This window comes from Myiozetetes cayanensis, unplaced genomic scaffold (assembly GCF_022539395.1).
Source record: "Myiozetetes cayanensis isolate MyiCay16 unplaced genomic scaffold, myiCay2020 scf33, whole genome shotgun sequence".
Taxonomy (NCBI): domain Eukaryota; kingdom Metazoa; phylum Chordata; class Aves; order Passeriformes; family Tyrannidae; genus Myiozetetes; species Myiozetetes cayanensis.
The window spans coordinates 912,919-934,910 of record NW_026087555.1 but is presented as its reverse complement, the minus strand read 5'-3'; the positions used below and the strand labels follow the sequence as shown (position 1 = coordinate 934,910).

The 21,992-nt window shown below is 35.9% G+C and overlaps 1 protein-coding gene across 5 annotated transcripts in view; it reads right to left on the bottom strand.

Annotated features, from left to right (window-relative positions):
* The window catches only part of LRBA (LPS responsive beige-like anchor protein), a 402,779-nt gene that overhangs the window by 329,673 nt on the left and 51,114 nt on the right, over positions 1-21,992 (bottom strand). For 4 of the 5 annotated variants that reach the window (XM_050327298.1, XM_050327300.1, XM_050327299.1 and 1 more), the window contains exons 5-21: positions 20,540-20,661; positions 20,309-20,435; positions 18,958-19,077; positions 18,496-18,642; positions 17,474-17,671; positions 16,702-16,835; positions 15,330-15,438; positions 15,070-15,222; positions 14,342-14,510; positions 12,347-12,426; positions 10,675-10,737; positions 8,806-8,903; positions 5,693-5,785; positions 4,771-4,879; positions 4,155-4,236; positions 2,430-2,553; positions 1,661-1,853 (exon numbers count right to left, since the gene is read on the bottom strand). In XM_050327298.1, coding sequence (XP_050183255.1) covers positions 1,661-1,853; positions 2,430-2,553; positions 4,155-4,236; positions 4,771-4,879; positions 5,693-5,785; positions 8,806-8,903; positions 10,675-10,737; positions 12,347-12,426; positions 14,342-14,510; positions 15,070-15,222; positions 15,330-15,438; positions 16,702-16,835; positions 17,474-17,671; positions 18,496-18,642; positions 18,958-19,077; positions 20,309-20,435; positions 20,540-20,661 — 2,121 coding nt within the window. Of the gene's footprint in view, positions 1-1,660; positions 1,854-2,429; positions 2,554-4,154; positions 4,237-4,770; positions 4,880-5,692; positions 5,786-8,805; positions 8,904-10,674; positions 10,738-12,346; positions 12,427-14,341; positions 14,511-15,069; positions 15,223-15,329; positions 15,439-16,701; positions 16,836-17,473; positions 17,672-18,495; positions 18,643-18,957; positions 19,078-20,308; positions 20,436-20,539; positions 20,662-21,992 lie in introns of those variants that run through there. The other variant, XM_050327302.1, reaches the window with a different exon arrangement.

The following is a 21,992-nucleotide window of genomic DNA, read 5'->3' as shown; positions in this document are numbered from 1 at the left end:
CATAGCTTTTAAAATACAAACAAATAAACAAACCCACATTATCTGCACTTCTATTTTTTGGTATTTTCTGAAACTGTGTTGGGTTTTTTTCTTCACATTTGGCCATGGCATCACAATAAAATCTTGGGGTTTTTTCTCTAGGAACTGCAGATCATTGATTAGCCACATTAAGTCACTGAAGAGAACGACCAAAAATCCATAAAATCATTTTGACATAGATGCTGTTTAAATGAGATTTCCGACATTACATTCTCTCACAAAAAGAGTCTAAGAATAGAACTACAGATTATAAGATAACATGCTAGATAATTTTTAAGTTCAATACACCAAAGCTCAGTGTAAGAGTTAGAAAGGTGGTCTACCTTCATTCACTTCTCCGTCCTTCCCCAGGGACAGTTCCCCAGCAATCACACAAAAGCTTTAAATTATGCCAGTTTCTATAAAAGTACATTAGGGTTCTTTACTCTGGCTACAGCTTGCCAATGTATAATCCACCCATGCCTTCTGCATCTTGGGGGAAAAAAGAGGAAACTGTTTTTGAAGACTGCAGAGACGACACAAAAGAATATTAAGAATGTTTCAACAACTAAAATGTGGTCTCTGAAAGGATTAAAATTTGGCTTTGGGTGCTTTGCACCTTAATTCCATTTAGCTAAAGCCACTGCTTAATGAAATTATTTCACCCACTTTTAATATATAGATTTCTACATTTGTCTCCCCATTGCCCAATAATCCACCATTGAGCTATGAACAAAATAAATAAACAGAGCTGCAAAACAGTAGTGTTATTGCTGCCTGCAGAGACTCACTGTTTTTGAGAAAACAAATCATGCAAAATCAAGGATCTCAGAAAAGCAAACAATTCCTTAGAATTATAAAGTGATCTTTAGGATTCAGAGATGTCCTTTTCACATTGTTGAGTTGCACACATTTAGAAATAGGTAATCTATAATTTAATTACTCTCAAGTAAATGTTTCTGATAACCAGAATAATCACAAAGTCCCCACTGGTTTCACTCTTTTGTTCAGGATAAGGTAGTATAAAATACCTTTTATACTACTGTGCCTTGTTTGAAAAACCACTAATAACTTTTATGATGTAATTCTGGTCGTAATAACAACAAGAATCAGACAGAACAATAACAAAGGGTAATAGTCTCATTCATATTGCAAGGATTTGCGTTCTCACCCTGTATTCCATGACAGCTTAACAGCTGAAGCATCTGTCTTAACTTTAATTTCTTTGCTTTTTACTCGTTTGTTTTACAGCCTTTTGATGTTACTAGAAGGTATTTTTATCCATGAGTAGATACGGTGCGCCACCTTGTGTTCCCACCGGTACTAAAAAAGCAAAACCAGCACTACAATTTTTCAGAAATGCTTCTGAAATTTGATTATCTCACTTTTTTGGTATCAGGATAAACTAATACCGTCCCAATTTGAGCAACAACAACAACGACAAAATCTTTGTGTTAAAACAACAGAATTAACATTTAATTGTCATATATTTCAAAGTTATGTGCGGTAACAGATAAAATCGGGGCTTTCATTTAATTACTGACCTTCACTTCAACACTGTCACTGTGTGATACAGCACTTGAAGGCTCTAAATCTAACTGCACAGCACAACAAAAATTTCCCAATTCTTTGCAGCACTCACCTTTGAATGTGTGATTGACAGTGTGTCCACCCAAACACGCCAGCCACCCCACTCATACTTGATTGCATGGTAGAGCAAAATTCGAAATATGGTATACACCATCTCAGTTATCTTCTGTTCCTCAGAAGTCTTTGGATTAAAACAGCAAAGGGAAAGCATCCACTCCTGCCAGACAGAGCACTGCAACAAACTCCTGCAAAATACACAATAAATAATGGCCAGTCTTCGCGAGCGAAGATCCGGGGAAGGTCTTTCCACCTTCCAGCCTGCGCATTGGATTTTTTTAGGTGAGACACAGTGTGCGCGGAACTGAGCCCACCCTTTAATCCTAAGGTTCATCTGCCGGGGCCAAGCGAGCTTGGACGGTGGCAGAGAGGTCCTTAGGACGTAGGTGGGTTGCCTTTAAGGGCTAACGAGCCCCACCTGCCCGGGAGTGGCCCTGACCGGGAATCGAACCCGGGTCTCCGCGGTGATAGCGCGGCGCCTTTACCCCCTAGACCACCAGGGGCTCCGCAAAATACATACCGTGCTGTTAAATCAAACTTTAAAATATATCTCAGAAATATACATCAGCTAAGTCAGGAATTCAACGTGTTCAAAACAAAAAAAAAAAATCTCTACGTGCAAGGTTCTCTGATTTTACATACTGAAGACAATACTAGAGTAGAGAATTTGCTGAACAGCAGTGAAGCTGTAGCTGCTTAATGAGTTTAATTTATTAGGAGACCTTGTTACTTACTTTGTATAAGCTTATAGCAAGCTATCTTACCTTCTATTTTCTCTACTGTTATTAAAAAGTTTAATCATATCTGAGAGAAAGGCTCGCCGAACCTCCAGAGTTTCTGGGCACTGTGGAGAATTACGTATCAGGATTGCAATAACCTTCAAAATCTCTGTAAAACAGTTCAGGAGTAACAATATATTAGTACTAAGTACAGCATAAAACACAAGGCCTCTTTCAACAGTGTTTGTACAACGAAAGGTACGCCACATAAAAAAAAAAAAAAAATTTTATACTGAGAAAAAGCACATCTCTATTTGAGTAGAAGGTTTAACTAATACAAATCCCTTCTTCTAAGACTTCTCAAACCTACTCACAGCTAAAGAAAATGGAACCCAACTTAAATTACTCTGAACTATTTTTAAATTATCATGTTTAAGCAACACAAATGTTTCTGTAGGACAACTCACAAGCTTACATTAAAAAAGCATCCTTTAGAAAATCAATATATGAGAAAAATGGGTAGATTTTGTTCTACCTTAGTAATACTGAATTTTCAAAGAATGTGACCAACTTCCAATTATACTTAACAGTTTCTGTTATTAAAAAAAATGGATACAAAATTTTTATCTCTTATGATCACAACGTTTTCTGTATTTTCAGGAGAAAGTAAAAATTGTGGGTACATTACACTTTTTGAAGCAGTGGGGGAGTCACTGTTCTTGTTACTTTAAAAGAAGTTACCTTGGTAAATTAGGGCACAATTTGAACACAGTCACTGTGACAGTTTCAGTCCATCTTGAACCACTTCAAGGAAAAATTTCTTATTTGATAATATTAACGCTGATCTTAAAAAGGTACTGTAGAAGTCACTCTTCCTACTAAACCTAGGTAATTCCAGACTCATAACTCTGAGTCCAAACAGTCTATACTAACCACAGCAGTGACTGCCAACTTCAAACATCTAAAGAGAAAGTAACATAAATCTGCTCACATCTCTTGCTTCATATAGATTTACCAGAAGGTAAATGGCATAATGCAACCAGATTTCTTCTCTGCATCTGCTTTGCTTTCCTTTTTCTTCCCCTACTTTCCACATGAAGCAACCCACAACTGCGACCTATGTTTAATGACTAAGCAGCTATGAAAGTGAAAAATCTATTATTTCTTCAGGAAAAAAATAACTCCCAAAGCTATCATGAGTCCATTTTACTATATACAGAGCATATTAATAACATATATAACTCATGAAGAGAGATCAGTGTTTTCTCTTTGTTCTAAAGACATCTGAAGTTTCATATCAAGATATGAAGTAAGCTAACCAAAACAGTGAGCAGATACCTTTCTCCTATTTTCCACGTAGCATTGTCATACTGAATGTAATTTAAAATGAAAGCTGTTTCCCTATTTCAGGTAATTTAGTCTGACATTACTAAATAATGCAATCAGAATTTTGCTGGAACCTTAACATGTATTAAATCAAAGTATCCTGTGCATGCAAGTCTTGAAAAACCATTTCATAACATGACTGCATGGCCAGAAAGGCTGAGTTATGAACTACATACTCATTTAGAAATATAAAATGTCTTTTAAAAAACTATAAAGACATATTTCCTAAAAAATGCACATCATCTTTGTTTTAGTAGGAAAGAAAATGTAAAACTCAGATCAGACATAAAACTGGTGGATGTATTAATAAGCTTTTTAATTGGTGGGGTTTTTTTAATGCAGACTTTTCTTATGGTAGTACTTCAAAATGTGTATCATTCTTACGAGGATTTTGTATCTTCACTGTTGAATCTGGGTCAGGATGTTGTTTATGTATCACTTGAGTGCAAATCTGTTCAGTCAGAATCTAGCAAGAAAGAAAAAGATGCCATATCAATGTTCACTAAGACAGCTTACTGAAAAATATTTGGATACAGCACAATCATTATTTCACCATCATTCTAAAAATCATCCACAACAAAACCCACTCACTGTCTTTCTTGATAATTTATTTCATTCTGTTCTTAAAACTCTAAACTGTTTTTTTTTAGCTTTCTCTCAAGTGCATACTGCTATTTAAAATAAGCTGGGAGACACCAAAACAATTATCATAAGGCAAGACCGCTGCTATAATAAAATTTCACCTATATATGTGGGCATCTGGTTTAGACATAGAAGTTACTCATTATCTGGAATTGTTCATAATGAGCATAACCAAGATAAGGGGGTGGGGGGAAAATCTCAAATAGTGAGCTTTGGTGGGGGGGAAAGCAGCACTCAGCTGCATCACACTAAGGTTTAATGTCATCTGGAACATATCAGCACAAATATGTAAGTAATTTTCTAACAATGTCTTACAAGTAATTAGAAAGATTGGATCTTAACTACAGTGCATTACTACCTCAAATAGGACATTGTATGTGGTCATGGTGAATAAGCTTGTCTGAAGCATCAGCCTTTCAGCCAACAAAGAGAACAATCCATGTCCAAGCATGACTTCAGCTTTTCTCCTAAAATAGTACAGAAAGATAAAACAAACTTATGCATTCAACTTGCTTTAGGGGGAAAAGTTTAAAAAATGTGCCTCAAGAAATAAAAAATCCCTGGAAACATATTTTTCTTTTTCTTTTTTTTTTTTCCTTAAGTCTTTCACTTTTGGTTAAGGAAAAGGTCAAGGATTCAGATTGTGAAAAGACAAATCATTCCCTGGAGACAGCTAACTGTCTTCCATAAATAAGGTCCACTCACCCATGGGCCCAAAAAGCTGAAACACAGCCATAGGGCTTTCTTGATAAACATTAAGGAAAGGGCATCTTTGTCCTCATTTCACTCAAAAATGTAACCATGGACAGCAATCTCAACATTTATCTACTACTGCAGTCAACCTGAGACTTACTAAACCTAGTTCTCAGTAACATGGGGTTCAATCTCCCCAGCCCAGTTCTTGCTATTGATTTCAGTGGAAAAGGACCACTTGAAAAAGCAGGAAGCCATACTGCAAGTATTAAATGAACCTGGTAAGGAAGTGATAATTCTTGGATACCAGTTGCCAATAACAAATTCTACCACATCAGAAGTATATTCATGGTAAATAAGTTGATTTGTACTTCAAGAATAGTAGCTGCCATTCAGTGAAGCCTATTTAGTGATTAACCTCCAATGTAGCTTTTGTCCCTTTACATACAAACACATGTGTATACACACATTAAATACTACATAGACAAAATAATATAGAGAATTTATTTATGTGTCACATCCAAAATTTTTCCCTTCTATTTTGGGGAAGTTTAGTTTGAAGACGTAAACCATGTCAAAGTACTTACTTCGGAGCAAGATGTTTTAAGAAATAACCCATCACTTTTAGAGCTTGCACCCTGATGCCTTCACTTTGTGATGCTAAAAGTTTGTAGACAACCCTAAGTGGAGAAAAGACAAGTCTTTCTAAGTAGTTGAAATACACAGCAATTTTTGCAATGAAAATCAACTGCAGTTGCAGTAAATGCAAATAAATTTTATCTGAGTCTAAGTTAAAAGAATATTAATAAGACTTAAAAAAAACCAGGATGACATTTCTGTTAATGGCACAACAGTTTGTGATATCACCTTTTATCACATTTAAATATCTCCCGAGTATGAATACATAAAACACTCTCTGAAAGGCTGCTGCAGTTCCTGTACTGAAAGCCTTCTTGATCTGATACTTAATCCAGAAAACTAAGTAAGCAATTGTTTTGTTATAGATGTGGTCGGATAGGAAGAGCCATGTATGGAGGTGGATTTATTAACAGCCCTAATGTTTGACATCTGCACCCACTGCTGCTCCCTCAGGAGGGATAGAGGAAGGCACCAAGCCAGAAGGCATTCTTCTCATTTCACCTACATCAGCTTCTGCTCCTCACCTGGTTATGACAAGGCTCTACACTCGCTTATGATTCTCTACCAAGAAGAAAGCCAAAGGAGATGAGGAGAGTGTCCATACTAAAGCACTAGCCTTAACTAACTGAACAGTTCCAGCTGTAGCTTTCCCAAGAAAGGAAGAGGGAGTGTAACTAACACAGCAAGGAAAGTGTCCACGTAACTGGTGAAAGTCTGATAAATTAATAAACAAGTGAAGTACAGTCTCACAGTGGGAAGTGTCCAGTAATTACCCTTCAATATATTTGACACTACCAAGCCAATCTGTAATACTGCACCGGCCTCATTGCATGTATCTATGCCTTTCACTCCCCGAATAAAAAGAAAGTGAACTGAATATTTTATCTTAACTTCTCAAACATTTATCTGCAGTATATTAAAGCTTGCTCTTTTATTAAAGGAAGTTTTTGATTCTTGTAAATCTGCCATAAAAACATAAGACATCTACATGTACTTATAAGTTACATCTAATTTCTTTCATAGCTCACTTCTTAGACAAGTAGAGTGATTATGACCATGTCTCTATCTGATTCTAGTTGGGCTATGGTTCATACTGTTCGACAGATCTCTGAATTTGTGAAATAAGGTTTACGTCTTTCTGAAAAAAAGAAAATATTAATTTCCTTATGCTCCACAAAATAATACTGGAACAGAAGGCACAGTACTCAGCTTCTACTGTAAATACGTTCTGATAATTTTTTCTTAAGAAATTGGAATCGCTTTACAGAGGGAAGGGGAAAAAAAACCCTATCTAATATAAACAATTCTTGAAACTTTCCAAAAATATTCCATGTTACAACATGAGATTTTAGATCAGCTGGTTTTAAAAAGTTGAAAGGACTTCAAGGCCTTATCTATACATAACTGAGCACTCATCACTAGTTATATACTTTCACTTCTATACACTCAAAAATAATAATCAGGACACTTAAACTAAGACAAAAAAAAAGATTTAGTTCTATATCAGAATTAAAATAAAATCTAAGGGTGATTAAAAAACAGTTCGCTATTACAAATAACTTATCCTGGAGAAAGCTGCAACCACAGCAACTACAGAAGGAAAGAAATAAGCAAGCCTACAATGCACTTTCATTCAAGCAATATAATCCATTTCTCTGCTGAACAGAACAGTTAAGGGTTACCTATTTGCATAGGAAAAATTATTTCCTTATTATATTTTTTCAATGGATTGGTTACTTTTAAATTTTTAATTTTAAGAGAACTCCAAGTATTTCTAAAGCTTTTTAAAATTATTTTAAAATGTCAATAATATGGTGTCTTAATTTCAAAAAGTAGATGTATCAAGAAGCATACAAACAATCCATTAAGTGAATGGAGACAACATAGGAGCAAGAACTGTAACAAATGAGACAGGAAAACAAAGTGATTTCTAGCTGTGGGCTCACTATTCATACTGACTTGCTCATATACTTGTTAATAAAAAAGAAAACATAAACTGCTAGTTGTTAAATAAAACCAAACTTATTGCACTGGAGAGTCAATATGACATTGAAATACTTCATTATTTAAAGTTTTTATTAGTTTCCCATGCATAATATTTTTCCATAAAAATAAAGTCAAATATCAGGAAAACAGGTTAAAAAAAATTTTTAAAAAAATCAGTCTGACACTAACAGGGGAGAAAACAATCATGAATATGTCTGAATGCAGTCTCTTGAGAAAGGGCAACTGAAAAAAATATATCTATAAATAGAGGTTAACCACTAGGTGCAACTGAATGTATGAAATGAGACTCTGCCTTACACAGTGTGAGAATTACTACTCCTCATATCCTTCAAGGAACAGTTCTTACATTTGTTGGCCTGTTCCAATTTCTCCCCACTATGTCCAGGTAAGTTCATTTAGAGAAGTTCAAAACTGTGACCACCCTCTGAGAGCCACAAGACAATACCAGTCACAATTTACATTCCAGTAGATTTCCTCTTATGCTTTTACTGCTAGTAGAATTTCCTACTTTCCCTACTTTTCTCTCAAAAAAGTGTTATTTGGGAAGAAGACTGCAAACAACACATAGCACAAAGTGCTAAATTGAAATAAATAAAATGATTCTTAGGCAAAAGTCCTACAGGAAAAAGATTTTCCCTACAGGACTTTTGCAGAAGAAACATTTTATGTTATTAGATTAGAAGATTAGAAGACATCTGAATCAATTTTTGTCAGCCTCCTTTCAGTTCAAAAACATATGTAGGAATGGGGAAGCTGAAGACTAAGTGCTGGTAGATGAAGACATCAATGTATAGACTACAAAAATTGATTATTACCTTCCTAAGTGTGACTGACAGCTTGGAAACATTAAAAAAACATACCTCATTGACAATAAATCCCACATCACCTCCTGTCAAAATGAACACCTGGACTCAAAAATCTCCCAAGACGAGGAGTCTAAGACTGCAACACATACACTGACAAGGACCTTTCAGATTTCACTGGGAATTCTCACAAGCCACAGGATGGTCAAAACACTGTTTTCCTTTTTCCCACTTACAAAATTCAAACTTACTGTAATCCATTCCTCTGATCAAATGCAGGGATCATAGAATTGGGATGCTCTGACATCAGAGCAACAAGCAACTGCAAGACATCCATTAGATTGTCATCCTGTTGAATAAAAGTTACAAATTTGAATTGGATGTACGCTAGAACATGGTTTTGCTTTAAAAAACTGCTACAAAATATTTCAAAATTATATGGACAGTAATCATAAACCAAGGACCAAATCAATTTGGCCAGGATCAAAAGAGCTACAGATCTCAAGGGCAAGTGCAGAAGAAAATATTACAACGAATATACTTTACTTTTTAGGGTGAAAAGTGATGCATCTGTGTCTGGGATGTAGGCTTTGACAGGGAATGGATATTTGCACTAGGCTATTTCCTTGCACACACATGCTCATCTGTTTGCATGTGTATTTAATAGTCCTTTACTGCACAGGAGCTAGAAGTAAACTGCTGCACATTTTCTGGGGCACAGGGTGGTGTTTAATGAAAAAACAAGTGTTCAAGCCAGAAAAAAAAAAGTATCACTACCTGCCACAGACAACATTTAAAATGGATAATTCAAGATGCTCAGTAAGGTGTTCCATACTTTTAGTCTAAAGCGCTCTAAACTACAGTTTCTTAGTTTGCTCCATGTTCACTGTTAACTAAAAAGAACTAAAGAAGTAGAAAAATGCACCTGTCTTTTCCCATTCTTTGTGGTATTAAACTGAAAGCTCATTTCTAAACAAACAAATAAACAAAAAAAAGTTGTAAAAATAAAAGCCCACAAAAATAACCCCACTGTTCAACACTTTTGAACAAATACAGTTTCACACCCCTTGAAAAACTCTGTTGACCTGATGATATTATCAACTTCCATTACAGAGGCTACCACTGATGAATTAGCTCTATAAGAAGACTGAATTCTACTTTTTTTGTTGATGTTTTTCTGAATTTACAGTTAGATACCTAACTGCGTGGGATTCAGCATTCCTGGATCTTTCAGACTTCAATATGCAAACTGCTAAGGTATTTAAAAATAACATGCCCTCATCTGAAGGTTATATAAAGCTTTGCTATTTCAGCTCACTTTTAGATGTAACCAAGAGTCTTATTTCTTACTTCTCCACATAAACTAGAATGACTTGAATGATACTACCAAAGTAGTAGTAAACAGTACAGAGAATAAAAGGAAAATATAGGTGTAAACATTACAAAAAGAAAAAAATCCATACTGCTTGAAATGAAGTTCAATTAATTCCTTATTTTACCCATTTCAAGCACCCTTACAGAGATGAGATCAGTTAGATTTATGTCCCCATTTCCCTTGTCTTTGATGTTGCATCTGGTATAAAGTGCCTTTTCCTGGTGCTAAAATATGAAGATGCAGATGTATCAGTGGTAACCAACATTTTCTCCCAATTAAGTTTATATGCTTCTCTTAGATGCCATTAACATACATCTTTATTTTTTAATGCATGTTTTCAATTTTACTGCTTTATTTAAGAAGCAAAATAAAAAGGAGGGAAAAACAAAACAAACCAAAAAAATATTACTTAGGCAGCCTATACCAAGGTTTTGACTCTTTTTTTAAAGTCAGTCTCACCATCTGTTTTTCTGCTTGCTAAATTGGTTTGCAGAACAACATAAGAAACCATTTTGACTTACTGGCTTAATGAACCTCAATCTACCATTGAACATAGTGCTTAAATCACTTCAAGAATATTGGCATATCAGCACACTAAAGAATTGGACAAGGTTTCCTACTTCCTCTGCAGAGCCATCTTGTGGCATAAAGGAGGTTATATTTGAAAATATTCAAATATTTGGTGGTCACAAGTAGCAGTAGTATGCCACTCCTCTCACATACATCCCCCCAAATTAAAAATTACCTCGTGTATAGTGAGCAGATAATTGAGGATAGCCTGCAATTCATCTTCTTTTATTCCATAGTCCTTTAAAAACAAACAGGTTTTAAATACCAGCCTTCAAATACAAAAGTACTGTTCCCCAAAAAAACCCACTATTTTAAGCAATGATTATATAACACAGCAAGTACCACAAGACAAATTCATTTTCACTCAATACTATAACAGCTTCACAGTCAGAAGGTAGCTTTTTCCCTGCCCCTAAAAGCACCCACTGAAAGCTACGAAAGTGCATTAAGACAATTTTAACACAGGCAGGAAAACAAGATAAATAGCAATATTGTATACATAGTAACATGTTAGTTGATACAGTCAATTTGATCCAACAGCTTCCTATTAATAGAAGAATTAAGGTGGCAAAGAGGATTCACAAGTAGTCCTGGGAGTTTAATTTTAAGCCTGTTAGCTATGCCTATATCTGCGTTTGCTTCTTATTTTCCACTACAGAATCCCATCTTCAGTTGCTATCAACTTTGAAGAAATCTAAATAAGTTATGGCATCTATGCTACGAATATGCCTTGAGGTATATTTTGTGAAAATAAAATAGAAACCAACAGTTTTTGCTAACAGGGTGAAGGTAGGGAAAAGCAGCGTTCTTCATTTCTAGGGCTTTTATTTTTTTAAAGTAAGTCTTTTATTTCCCAAAAAGATTTTGCACCACTGCATACAAGCAGAAAATTTGCTGAGGAATCAACCTCAACCTTTTCTGATGGACGTGCTTCTTACTGTTGTGGAGGCCTGGGATGGGGTATGAGTTTCTTCACAGTAGCTAGTACAGGGTTATGTTTTGGATTTGTGCTGTAAACAGTACTGATAACACTGGGATGTTTTGTTATTGCTGAGCAGGGCTGACACAGAGCAAAGGCCTTTTCTGCTTTTCATACTGCCACACCAGTGAGGAATGTTGGGCGTGCCTGGAAGGCTGGGAGGAGATACAGCTGGGACAGGTGACCCCAACTGACCAAAGGGATATTCCAGACCATATGACGTCATGGTCAGTATATAAAGCTGAGGGAAGAAGGAAGAAGTGGGGGGATGCTTGGAGTGATGGTGTTTGGCTTCCCAAGTAACCGCTACACGTGATGGGGCCCTGCTCTCCTTGGAGATGGCTGAAACATGGAGATGCCTGCCCAGGGGAAGGGGTGAATAAACTCCTCGCTTTGCCTGTGTGCACAGCTTTTGCTTTCCTGTTAAACTGTCTTTCTCTCAACTCACGACTAGCTTTTGCTCTTCTGATTCCCTTCCTGATCCCACTGGCGGGGGTGTGAGTGAAAGGCTGTGTGATACTTGGTTGCTGGCTGGGGTTAAACCACAGCAAACCTTGTGAAACTCTACCCAAAACTGTCTAGAAATTAAATTATAAAATTTATAAATTATAAATATAAAATAAATAAATAAAATTATTTATCCAGTAGTAATCATTTTAAGTTATTGAGTTAAATCTCGACATTGGATAAAAACAACTTAGAAGGGAGAAAAACGCATCTTTAGCACTGCTGTCTGTAGCAAGAGGCACAAAGAAAGAAGCGCCTTACAGGGTTTATTCTGTTTACCTACTATTAAAAAATTCAACATGCTTAAAAATTTCTTTATGAAAGGAAATAAATATCCTATCATGATTTAAAGTTATCGTACCTTCATCACCAGTTGTTTAATAAACATCAACAAAAATGCTCGCAGGGATAAAATCTCTTTTTGAGTAGGCCGTGGACCATCTATAAAAGAAACATAGATATATGACATACAAATTAACACTTGTTATTAGCATAGAAAGCATTTTTCACGGAAAGAAAAATAAAAGGCATTTTCTGGGTGAAGAAGCCACAGTTCTAAGTAAAGTCATCTTCCCTCTGTTCCAGACTACAAAACAGTAATGCATTTTTATCACTTTTTATTAGCAGAATGTCTAACCAGTGAGGTTCTAATAAGGCTTTTATTAAATACAGTTTTTCTAAACCCCTCTAAATTCTCCTAATGATTTTACCACTTCCTTGCACTGCTATGAACCAACTTTATGCAAGGAATAAGACCGACATGAAAACTTTACATCGAAATTTCCAGATTTCAAATTTTTGCACTTGAGAATTCTTTTTGAAAGTTCTGCTAAAACTCAAAGAGCTACATGCAATTATTACACACTGGCTATATAAACAAAAATCAATCTTACAATGCTATGTATAAAGATTACCTTGAAAGACATAACTTAATTTGTTAACTCAAAGTCAAAAGGACTGGCTTCTGCCACCGCTGTGTAAAGCAGACTTTCACTGAAACATTTTAAATACTCAAACACTCAGTAGTTCCCAGGAGAGACAAGGTTAAAAAAACAGGTGCAACCAAATGTCAAAGTCAAGTAAAACTTTGCATACAGAAAGCAAATGAACTGTCACAAGCACGTTTCTGGGGATTGCTCTTACATTTGCTTTATAGGTTCGCAGTTCTTATGATTTTAATCATCCCAGAAAAGCAAATCAACTCGTGACTGAAAGTGATCATGAGTCTGGTTATATAGAGCAGAAGCCTACAAGCTTCTTTGGTTTATGAAGAGTTATTTTCTATATAAATTTTAAATAGTCAAATAGTCAAAATAAGCCATTAAACTGCATTACTAAGAGTATCCTACAAGTACACTAGCCTCAATAAATCACTTCAGAAACTTTTGCTTCTTAAAGGATGTAAAATACTACCAAAAAATCTTTACAACCCTCTAACAGGAAGGGCTGGACATTTTGAGAAGTTGGTGGCAGGAAGCTGGACACATCTAAGGAGCACTCACTCCTAGTATATCTACCTCTCTTTCATCACCTCCTCTCTCTCTGGAATTCCAGAGCCTTTCATTACAGAAGACAATAGAGATATAAGTTATTTTCCCTTTGTCAAGGTCCCCAGTCGCACAAAACACAGAACAACAGTTAGAAAAGTTGTAAAGTCAGACTTCCAAACAGCATTAATTCCCTTATCTGTGCCAGCTCCATCTGCACGTGTTTATGTTATGCTGGTGCACACTTCACATCTCCCAGTCCCTTTTACAATACTGGATTTCTTAGTCAAGCAGTTATTCCTTTTGCTTGTTTCCCTAGGATCAGTATACTTGTTCTGAGTTTCATGACAATAACAAGTACTAAACACCTGTTCTAAATTTCTTTTTAGTTCTTTCTGCATGAGCTCACTGTCTGAATTAAGCATGCTCATTAAGCACTTTTCCAGAAAATCCCTACAGCAGTCAGATAGATTCAGTATGCTTGTTTTCAGCTGTACTGCTAGTACCAATACATCACAGCAACACTTAAAAGACTGTCCAGTACTTGAACAAGCTCCATAAAGAGACCACATTCCCAGGCATGGCTCTACACTTCCAACACCCTACCATTTCTCTGACCAGTTCTGTCTCATATTAGTTGACATTTTGATGACAGAGGATATGACTTCTGAAGAAATTTCCTTTAGACTGTTAAAAAAAAATCTTTCAAGTACAAAAGCACACTGTTCAAAGTAATAAAGAGAACCCACCCCATTAAAGGGAAATTATTTCTGGAACATCTGCAGTTCTATTCTATACAGCGGATACAAAACTTCTTAAAAATAAAGATCATATTGTGAGAGTAAAAATTAATAAAAAAACAGACATACCTATGCCCTTGGGAGTTATACCACTGCGATCCTGAGGGTTCACTACCCAGTAGTAATACTTCAGGGTGTGCATGACCAGAAGAACTGTCCCAACCCGTCGGATTGCTCCATATATGTTAACAGTGGCAATGAACTCAGTAGACAGGTAAGTGTACAGGGTCAGCTGAGCCTACAACATACAATCAGGAGAACAAAAATCATTTTTGTTCCTCAATTACAGCATGTCAGACAAATAAACTCTTACATTTCATCTTTTAAAATGTCTTAGAGAAATAGATTTTCTCTGCGCAACTCAGTCACAAAGCCCTTAAAATCTTTGCAAATGGATGGAAAAATTCATTATATTTCTAAAACTCTGTTCACTCTCACAGAATAGAGATTCACCAAAACAAAAATACTCACTGTCAATTTAAATGAAGACTTCAAAGCATAATTTGCTCTTTAAAACTTGCTGAGTTTTTGCCAACTAGCCCATCCAAAATTCCCTCTCAGTTTGGGTCAGGGACTCCAGAAGTTACTTACAACTTTCTTCTGCAGAACACTGCAGATTTCCAAACTACCTGAAAACCTGGGAGTCTGCAAAACCTGACAGCTTTTGTCTGAAAACAATTCCTGTATGATTTCTGCTGGGTAGCAAAGACCTGTAACTCTCGGAGTTCAGGCTTAGTTTCAACACTCCCAAATCAAAACATCATAACTATCTTATTTAGAAGAATGAACAATTTTACCTGTGCTGGAATATGAATCCATATTGCAGGATTAAGGAGAACATGATCACACAGTTGCTTCAGCAAGGGCACCCCATTGTGTAAGTTGCTCAGGTATTTTGAAAAGGCAAGGCAAAGTTCTAGAACAGCTTGGGTAACGTGGGCTTTGGAAGACTGTAAAAGAAGATCTGCTTAAGGAGAGTCCTGTAACAGTCTAGGGAAAGTATTTCTCTCAAAAAAATTCAACACTCATGTAAGACTTCAAGAAATATTTACTTTACCTTTTCTAGGCTATATCCTATCACAAGGAAGCCTTTACAGGAAAGCATCTGTTCTTGCATAGCAATAGAGTTCTTCAACAACTCCATGATGAATGCCAATAAAGTAGAACTGGAAAACATGGTTTAGTAAAAAAAAAATGTTCTTAACATTTACAACAAGACACAAAATATTTCCAAATTAACACTTCCATCACACAGCCCAGAGATACATTCAATGTATTATATAAATGCTCAAATCAGAACAAAAAGCAAGACTAAATTTTGAGAGTTGTAACTTCTTGCTTTTTACTAATATTTTTCTAACTTGAAATTCTGGAGACTGAAATTCTGGACACCATGCAATAGCAAAACTCTTCTGAAAATACGTTCTTGCAGAAAGGCAACAGTTAAGCTTGTATTTCCTTCTGCTTTGTATTCTACTTACAAACTTCTGTAAAATCAGTAACAAATGCCATTCTGCTTCCTATGGATTTCAGATGAGCAGGTATTTTTCTAGACAAAGCTTTACTATTTTTTCAAGCTAATTCAACTCTGTGCTGCTGTCAGAAGGAATGCTCCTGTCCCGCCCCACTAGTGCCTATGGATCAAGACCTCAGCCAGCTGAAAACCCCTCTATTGGTGGGCCAGTTTGCAACTAAATCAAATCCCTGACTTATCACACAGATGCCCAAGTCTAAGCCAGCTCAGGAGACTCCCAGGTATGTCCAAAGAGACTGAAGGAACATTGTGACCACTCCTTCTTAGCAACAATATGGATACAGCTCATCTTTAAACAGCTATGAAACTACAATTGCAATGAAACAAAGTAAACTACACCAGAATTCTAAAAAGCAATCCCTTTGCTACCATAACCACTCTTTAACTTAGGAGCTCCACCAGCTTCTGCGCCTGGATGTTCAGAAGTTGGATGTACTTGAAACAGAGCTCTAACCACAGGAAAAGCCTGGCAGTAACCCTAAGTAACATACCTTCCAAAAAGTCTGAAGGTTAAAAAAAAAAATAAATTAAAATTCCAAGGAATGATTGGAAAATTCATCCTTTCTGGAATTTCTCTTGAAACCTTCCCTAGTGAATTTTCTCCATGACAGGAATAAGCTCAAGAGAATCATTCATAATTCTCCTACACAAAAAAAAAATTGTGAAGTGTAAAATGTGTACATTTTGGTTCTGTGTGAACTTTCACAGAACATTTGATGCAAACAAGCACATCACTTTGAGGTCCTGCCTGTGGTAAGGCCACCTTTTTGTTGTTAGACAAAACTCACTTTCACATAGGACAATACAAACTACTATGCCATTTAATAAAGCAATAGGTAATTTCCTTTACTTACAAAGAAACAAAGAACGGGACACAGTAAGCACATGCACTCACCAAACAGTTGTGTCGATGTGGTCCGATGAATATTGCCTATAGTCTAACTGTGCAAAGAGAGGGAAAAGCACCTGCACTCCTCCAATGGAGTGCAGGGCACTTTGGATAGAGTGCGTTAAGACTGCTTTCACATCCTGCCAAAGAAGAAACAAGAAATATTGAAACCTCCCTTCAGAAACTGTTAAGAAGTTCGTTAAAAAATAGTTTTTAATGTCTTCGATATAAGAGCTGTGTTATCGCCAAATAAAAAGAAACAGCAAGAACAACAAATTGGCTGCCACAGCCACACTGAACGTCCAGTCTGCCTGACCTACTGCTCTAGATACAGTCTACAGTGTAGATCCTCAGATGAGTACATAGGCGGTGGCTTGTAAATTCTAAAACAACTTTCTAGTAATGGAGAAACTCTAGAACAGAACACATGAAAAGCTTCTGACAATTTAACAGGTGAGGGCATTCAAAGCACAAGGAACAAGAGGATTTCATATCAACAGGGCAAAGGACAGGAGATAGGTAACATCTGTAGGGAAGGGAACATGTCAGAAATGAGAAAGGATTTTTTTTAAAGCTAATACAGCCTTTGTAATACTGATATTCTTTATTCTTTACACAGAATAAATTTTTTTCTTAGGATTCTTATGCATCCACTTTAGCTCAAGAAACAGGAGGTAGAGAAGGGTTCAAAAAAAACCAACCTATAAGGTATTCCCAATCTTATCCAAATCCCTATAAAACTTGATTTTAGTTTTTCAAAAAAAAACCGTTGATATACCTGCAGCATGAGGGCATGTGGTGAATGAACAAAAATAGAAGGGTTATCCTTAGGGGATGACTCTAGACACAGCTGTGCATCTGTAGCCCTTGGATTGTACATAAAAGCAATAGCACTGGATAGTTTGCCATCATACAGCAACAATTTGTGATGTTCATCAAGGAAGAGATCACTTTCTGCCTTGAACTTGAATGTTCCCTGGATTGGGAAGCAGGGTTGAAGAAGGAAAAAAGAAAAAAAAATTAGATTACACACATGGAAGATACAGTTCAGAACATAACTACTGCCAAAAAAATTACTAAAACACTGCTTCTTTAAACTAGAAGTATTTAATAAGGAAGGGGTCTCCATAAGAACACTGACTCAAAGTCAATTTTACAGAATTAAAACTGCAGAATTTTTTTAACCCCTGAAGAGCATCATTGCCAAAATGGTGGGTAACGTAAAAGAAACACATTAGCTTGGAAACAGCATGACTGTCAGCAATGTTCACTCAGAAGGAACTAATAATTGAGGAGCAGATAGAATAGGAACCATCTTTTTTAGCTTATGTTTGTACAGCTGCTAGGGAATAACAGTCTTCAATTAGTGCCCCTCAGGCTAAGACAAAACAAGTAATAAATCACTGCAACACAACTAATCCTCAGCACTAACTTCACATGTTAAAAAAGTCTGACTAGCACAAGCAACTATAAAGCTACATTTGTAAAACAAATACATCATACTTCATCGGAAGTGTTCAACCTCAGTGAAACAGCAAACCTGATCAGAGACAACAGGGGTGTTTTCTCCCTCTCCCAACCACCAACACTGAAATTTTGAGAAGCAAACCAGAACACCATTCTTTTTATTTTATAGGAAAATAAATAATTGAATCAATGCTTACTTGTAGTCTGCGAGGCGATAACACAGGCTTACAGAAGAAACATGGAAGAGTTCACATATGTTACAATGCCACAACATTCTTAAAAGCCACCACTGTCTTAGCAGAATTAAATTTTTAATAGTCAATTCTAACATACCTTATAGCCCAGACCAAGTTGATAAATAGCAAAGATCTGAGCAGCATTGAGGGCTTCACTAAAAAGGTAAACAGATGTCATTTGCCCGCAAAACACTCGATTGGCATCTGCTGTTTCTGAAGAACCCAGGAAACATTTGTCAAACGTCTGAAAATAAAACAGAACCCAGTAACAGGGTTAATCTACGCTATACAAACAAATTATACAAAAAACCCACACATTTTTTCAGGGAATATTTTTACATAAACAAGTATTTGAGGGTCTCAGTAGGAACAAATTTTAAGTTCTGAGATGTATAAAAGCACAATTTATGCCTCTACCAAAAAGTTACTAATTTTAAATCAACACTTTGTAAAAATGCATGAAATGGTGGAGGTTTATTAATAAAATGGAAAAGAATAATTACGTAATCCATCATTATGATCTACTAACTGTAGGTTTTAATGCACAGGGATTACTTACATCACTGGTGTTGACAAACCATGTTATTTCTCCGTAAGATGCCAGTTCCCCGTTGACATAACATCGAAGTTCGCTGTTCTTCCAGCGGTTGTAGATGTGCACTATAGTAACCATATACCACTAAACAATAAGAAAACAATTGACATAACTCTATAGATACCTAAAGAAGGTTTTACCATTCAAGTGGGGCATAGTAGGACAAATTTACGAGAAATAAATTAAGACTGACAAATGTATTTGAAGTAGAAAAGATTAATAAGTCATCAGCTGAGTTTTCTTGCATTGCTATGTCAAAGAATATTATGCCATTTTTTTTCCACAAAAAGATGACACAGAAGCATACAAGATACTTAAGGCATATAACTTAAAACATCTTTATGGCACTGTTGAACCAAACTTACACTGAAACCACTGTGTAAATAAGTTCTAAGCTGGGTTACTCGTAGCATGATGGACTGCTACAAATGTCATTCCAAAGAGCAAGGATGGCTCCAGACTAAAGCCTTTCAAAGGCTGTGCATGTCAAATTATCACAAACAGAATCCATATTTACAGCAAGGGATTACTGATAAGAAATTCCTGAGGAGGCCTGTTCTCCCACAAAATGTTTACACCAGTTGCTCCAGAAACATTAGCAGAGTATCTAATTGAAAAAGGAAATATTCAACATTGTATAACACTACTTAAGAGGTAAGCCAGCCTTGAATATCAGTAATAAAATCAACTCATATTTTAATTCTTACATTTAAAAAGATACATAGAATAGAGCAGCAAATGCAAGGAGACTACTTGCTGGACAACCTGTGGATGAACACAAAGCATAACATTCTTTCAAGAATGATCTGTTTTCTACCACATGTAAGACCACCAAACTCCTATTAATGGCCTTGGCTTGATTAAGAAAACTAAATGTGTGTTAGTAAACGTGCTCTTTTAAAATAACACTGTATTTGCCCACACTGAGTAAGTGATGACATAAAGGGGAGCCTGAGCAAAACCTTTTAGAAAAAGGAGAAGAGAATGTCTGGAGGAACGAGAAAACAAAGAAGGAAAAAATAAAATCACAAGCATTTTCACTTTCAAGCTGTGTCAATGTACTAAGAATTCTCAGAGAACTCACACAAGTCTCAAAAATTCATAAAACATCTGGTAAGTTGTGCTTTTCTATCTTTCTTATATGCTGCATAATTAAAAAGAAATAAGATTTCAGAACACAAATTTGTTTTGCTTGTTCCAATGTAACTTTTGTTCTACAGAAAGATGAGCCTAATTAATAGCTACAACACACACTCCCAGGTTACAATTTTAAATTCATGAAACCTATTTGAAAGACTTTATTATTGTTACTCACCTTCTGTGGCTTGAAATCAAATTTTACACAATGCTGGAAACCTTTTCCCTTTGATTTTATGGACGTTACAATCAGGCAGCCTCCGACAAAGTGAGCAGAATAACCAAGTCCTTTGTTTGTTCGAAAACTGACAAATTAGAACAAAATCAGCACATACACAGATGGATGCAGAAATCATCAAACAATGAATAAAAAATGAACCTCAGAAATGCGGTTGTACATAATACTCACCAATATAAGTAAGGCTTATCCTTATCCACATTAATATTATTTACAGGATCCATTCTTAGCCAAGTGTGGAAAGTAAATCCATTCTGGTACGGCCACTTGGCTATAGGAGGTAAGGCAATAGCCTAAAGGAAGCAAAAAGTTATTCATGTAGAAAGATCAACATCACAACAGTGAAAGTACACAGGTCAAGACACACTCTACAAATATACACTGATACACAGACACACACTGCAAATGTGTACAGTTTCTGTAAGTTTAAAAAAGATCCAGCCTAACTCGTGCTTTTTGTAATTGTTACAATATTTAATTCATCTAAGACCAATTTTAAAAATTGGTCCTCATATCTCAAAGAAGATTATTAATAGTGAGCTACACTTTCAAACTCAAATGCTTTAGTTGAAGACAGGGTATAACAACTTCTCAAAAGGCAAATTTAAGTAAATATGGTTTTGCGGTAACCTGACAGAATAATCAGATATATAAACTTTACTTCACACAGTGTTGGTATTTAGGAAAATAACCGACTATGAAGGAAAAGCTGTGCACATTTCACTTACCTGATTCTTTTCTCTCTTGAAACTCATGTCTACATAGATTTCCAGTGAGAAATATGACAGAATCACAAACTTCCTTAAAAGAAAGTTAATACAATCCCCACCAGCCAAAATCCTTGTCTCAAACATGGGCTTTGTTAGCCCAAAAGCTCTGAAGTTATAAGTTTGGAGTTTTATTGTTTGGGGGTTTTTTGTTTGGTTACGGGTTTTTTTTAACATTACTATCAACTTTCCACTGTTTTGCTGCACAGATTTGCAAAACACACTTCAGCCATAACCTCTGATCAAAGATTCTGTCAAGATGATCAATACCAATAAACAAAAAAAATCAAAGAATTCAAGTGTTGCCAGACTTCTTGTTATGCTCCCCTGATCCATTCAGCTACTCCTGTCCAAACAAAATGCTATAAATCCTTCTCTATACCAGCCAACTAATCAGTCTGCATGTCTTGGAGCTTGTCTTGGTAACTCGTAGCACTTGATTTAACTCACAATGGATCTTGGAATAATTATAAGAAATACTTAATTTCTGAGACTTCTAAATTTAAAAATATATAAGAATATTCACATTAAGGTTACTGAGGCACCCCAATACCACATATGGTTCAAGCACTCCACATAATTAACACAAGTTAAACACAAAAACACTACATGAATATCCCAAAGGAACAAAAACATGTCTGTTTATTGCCAAGTTCTGTTGCACGTGATAAAACTGCAGAAGCATTTTTCTAATAGTCTGCATTTTTCAGTCTCTAGTTTTCATTCAAAAAAAATTCATTATGTCATCAAGTTGGTGAAATTTAATCTCAAGCCACCAAGGCTGAAAGGTAATGGGTTTATGTGAAGAAAACTGAAAAGAGCCATCTGATAAATCTTATTCAAATCTTGTTCTGAAT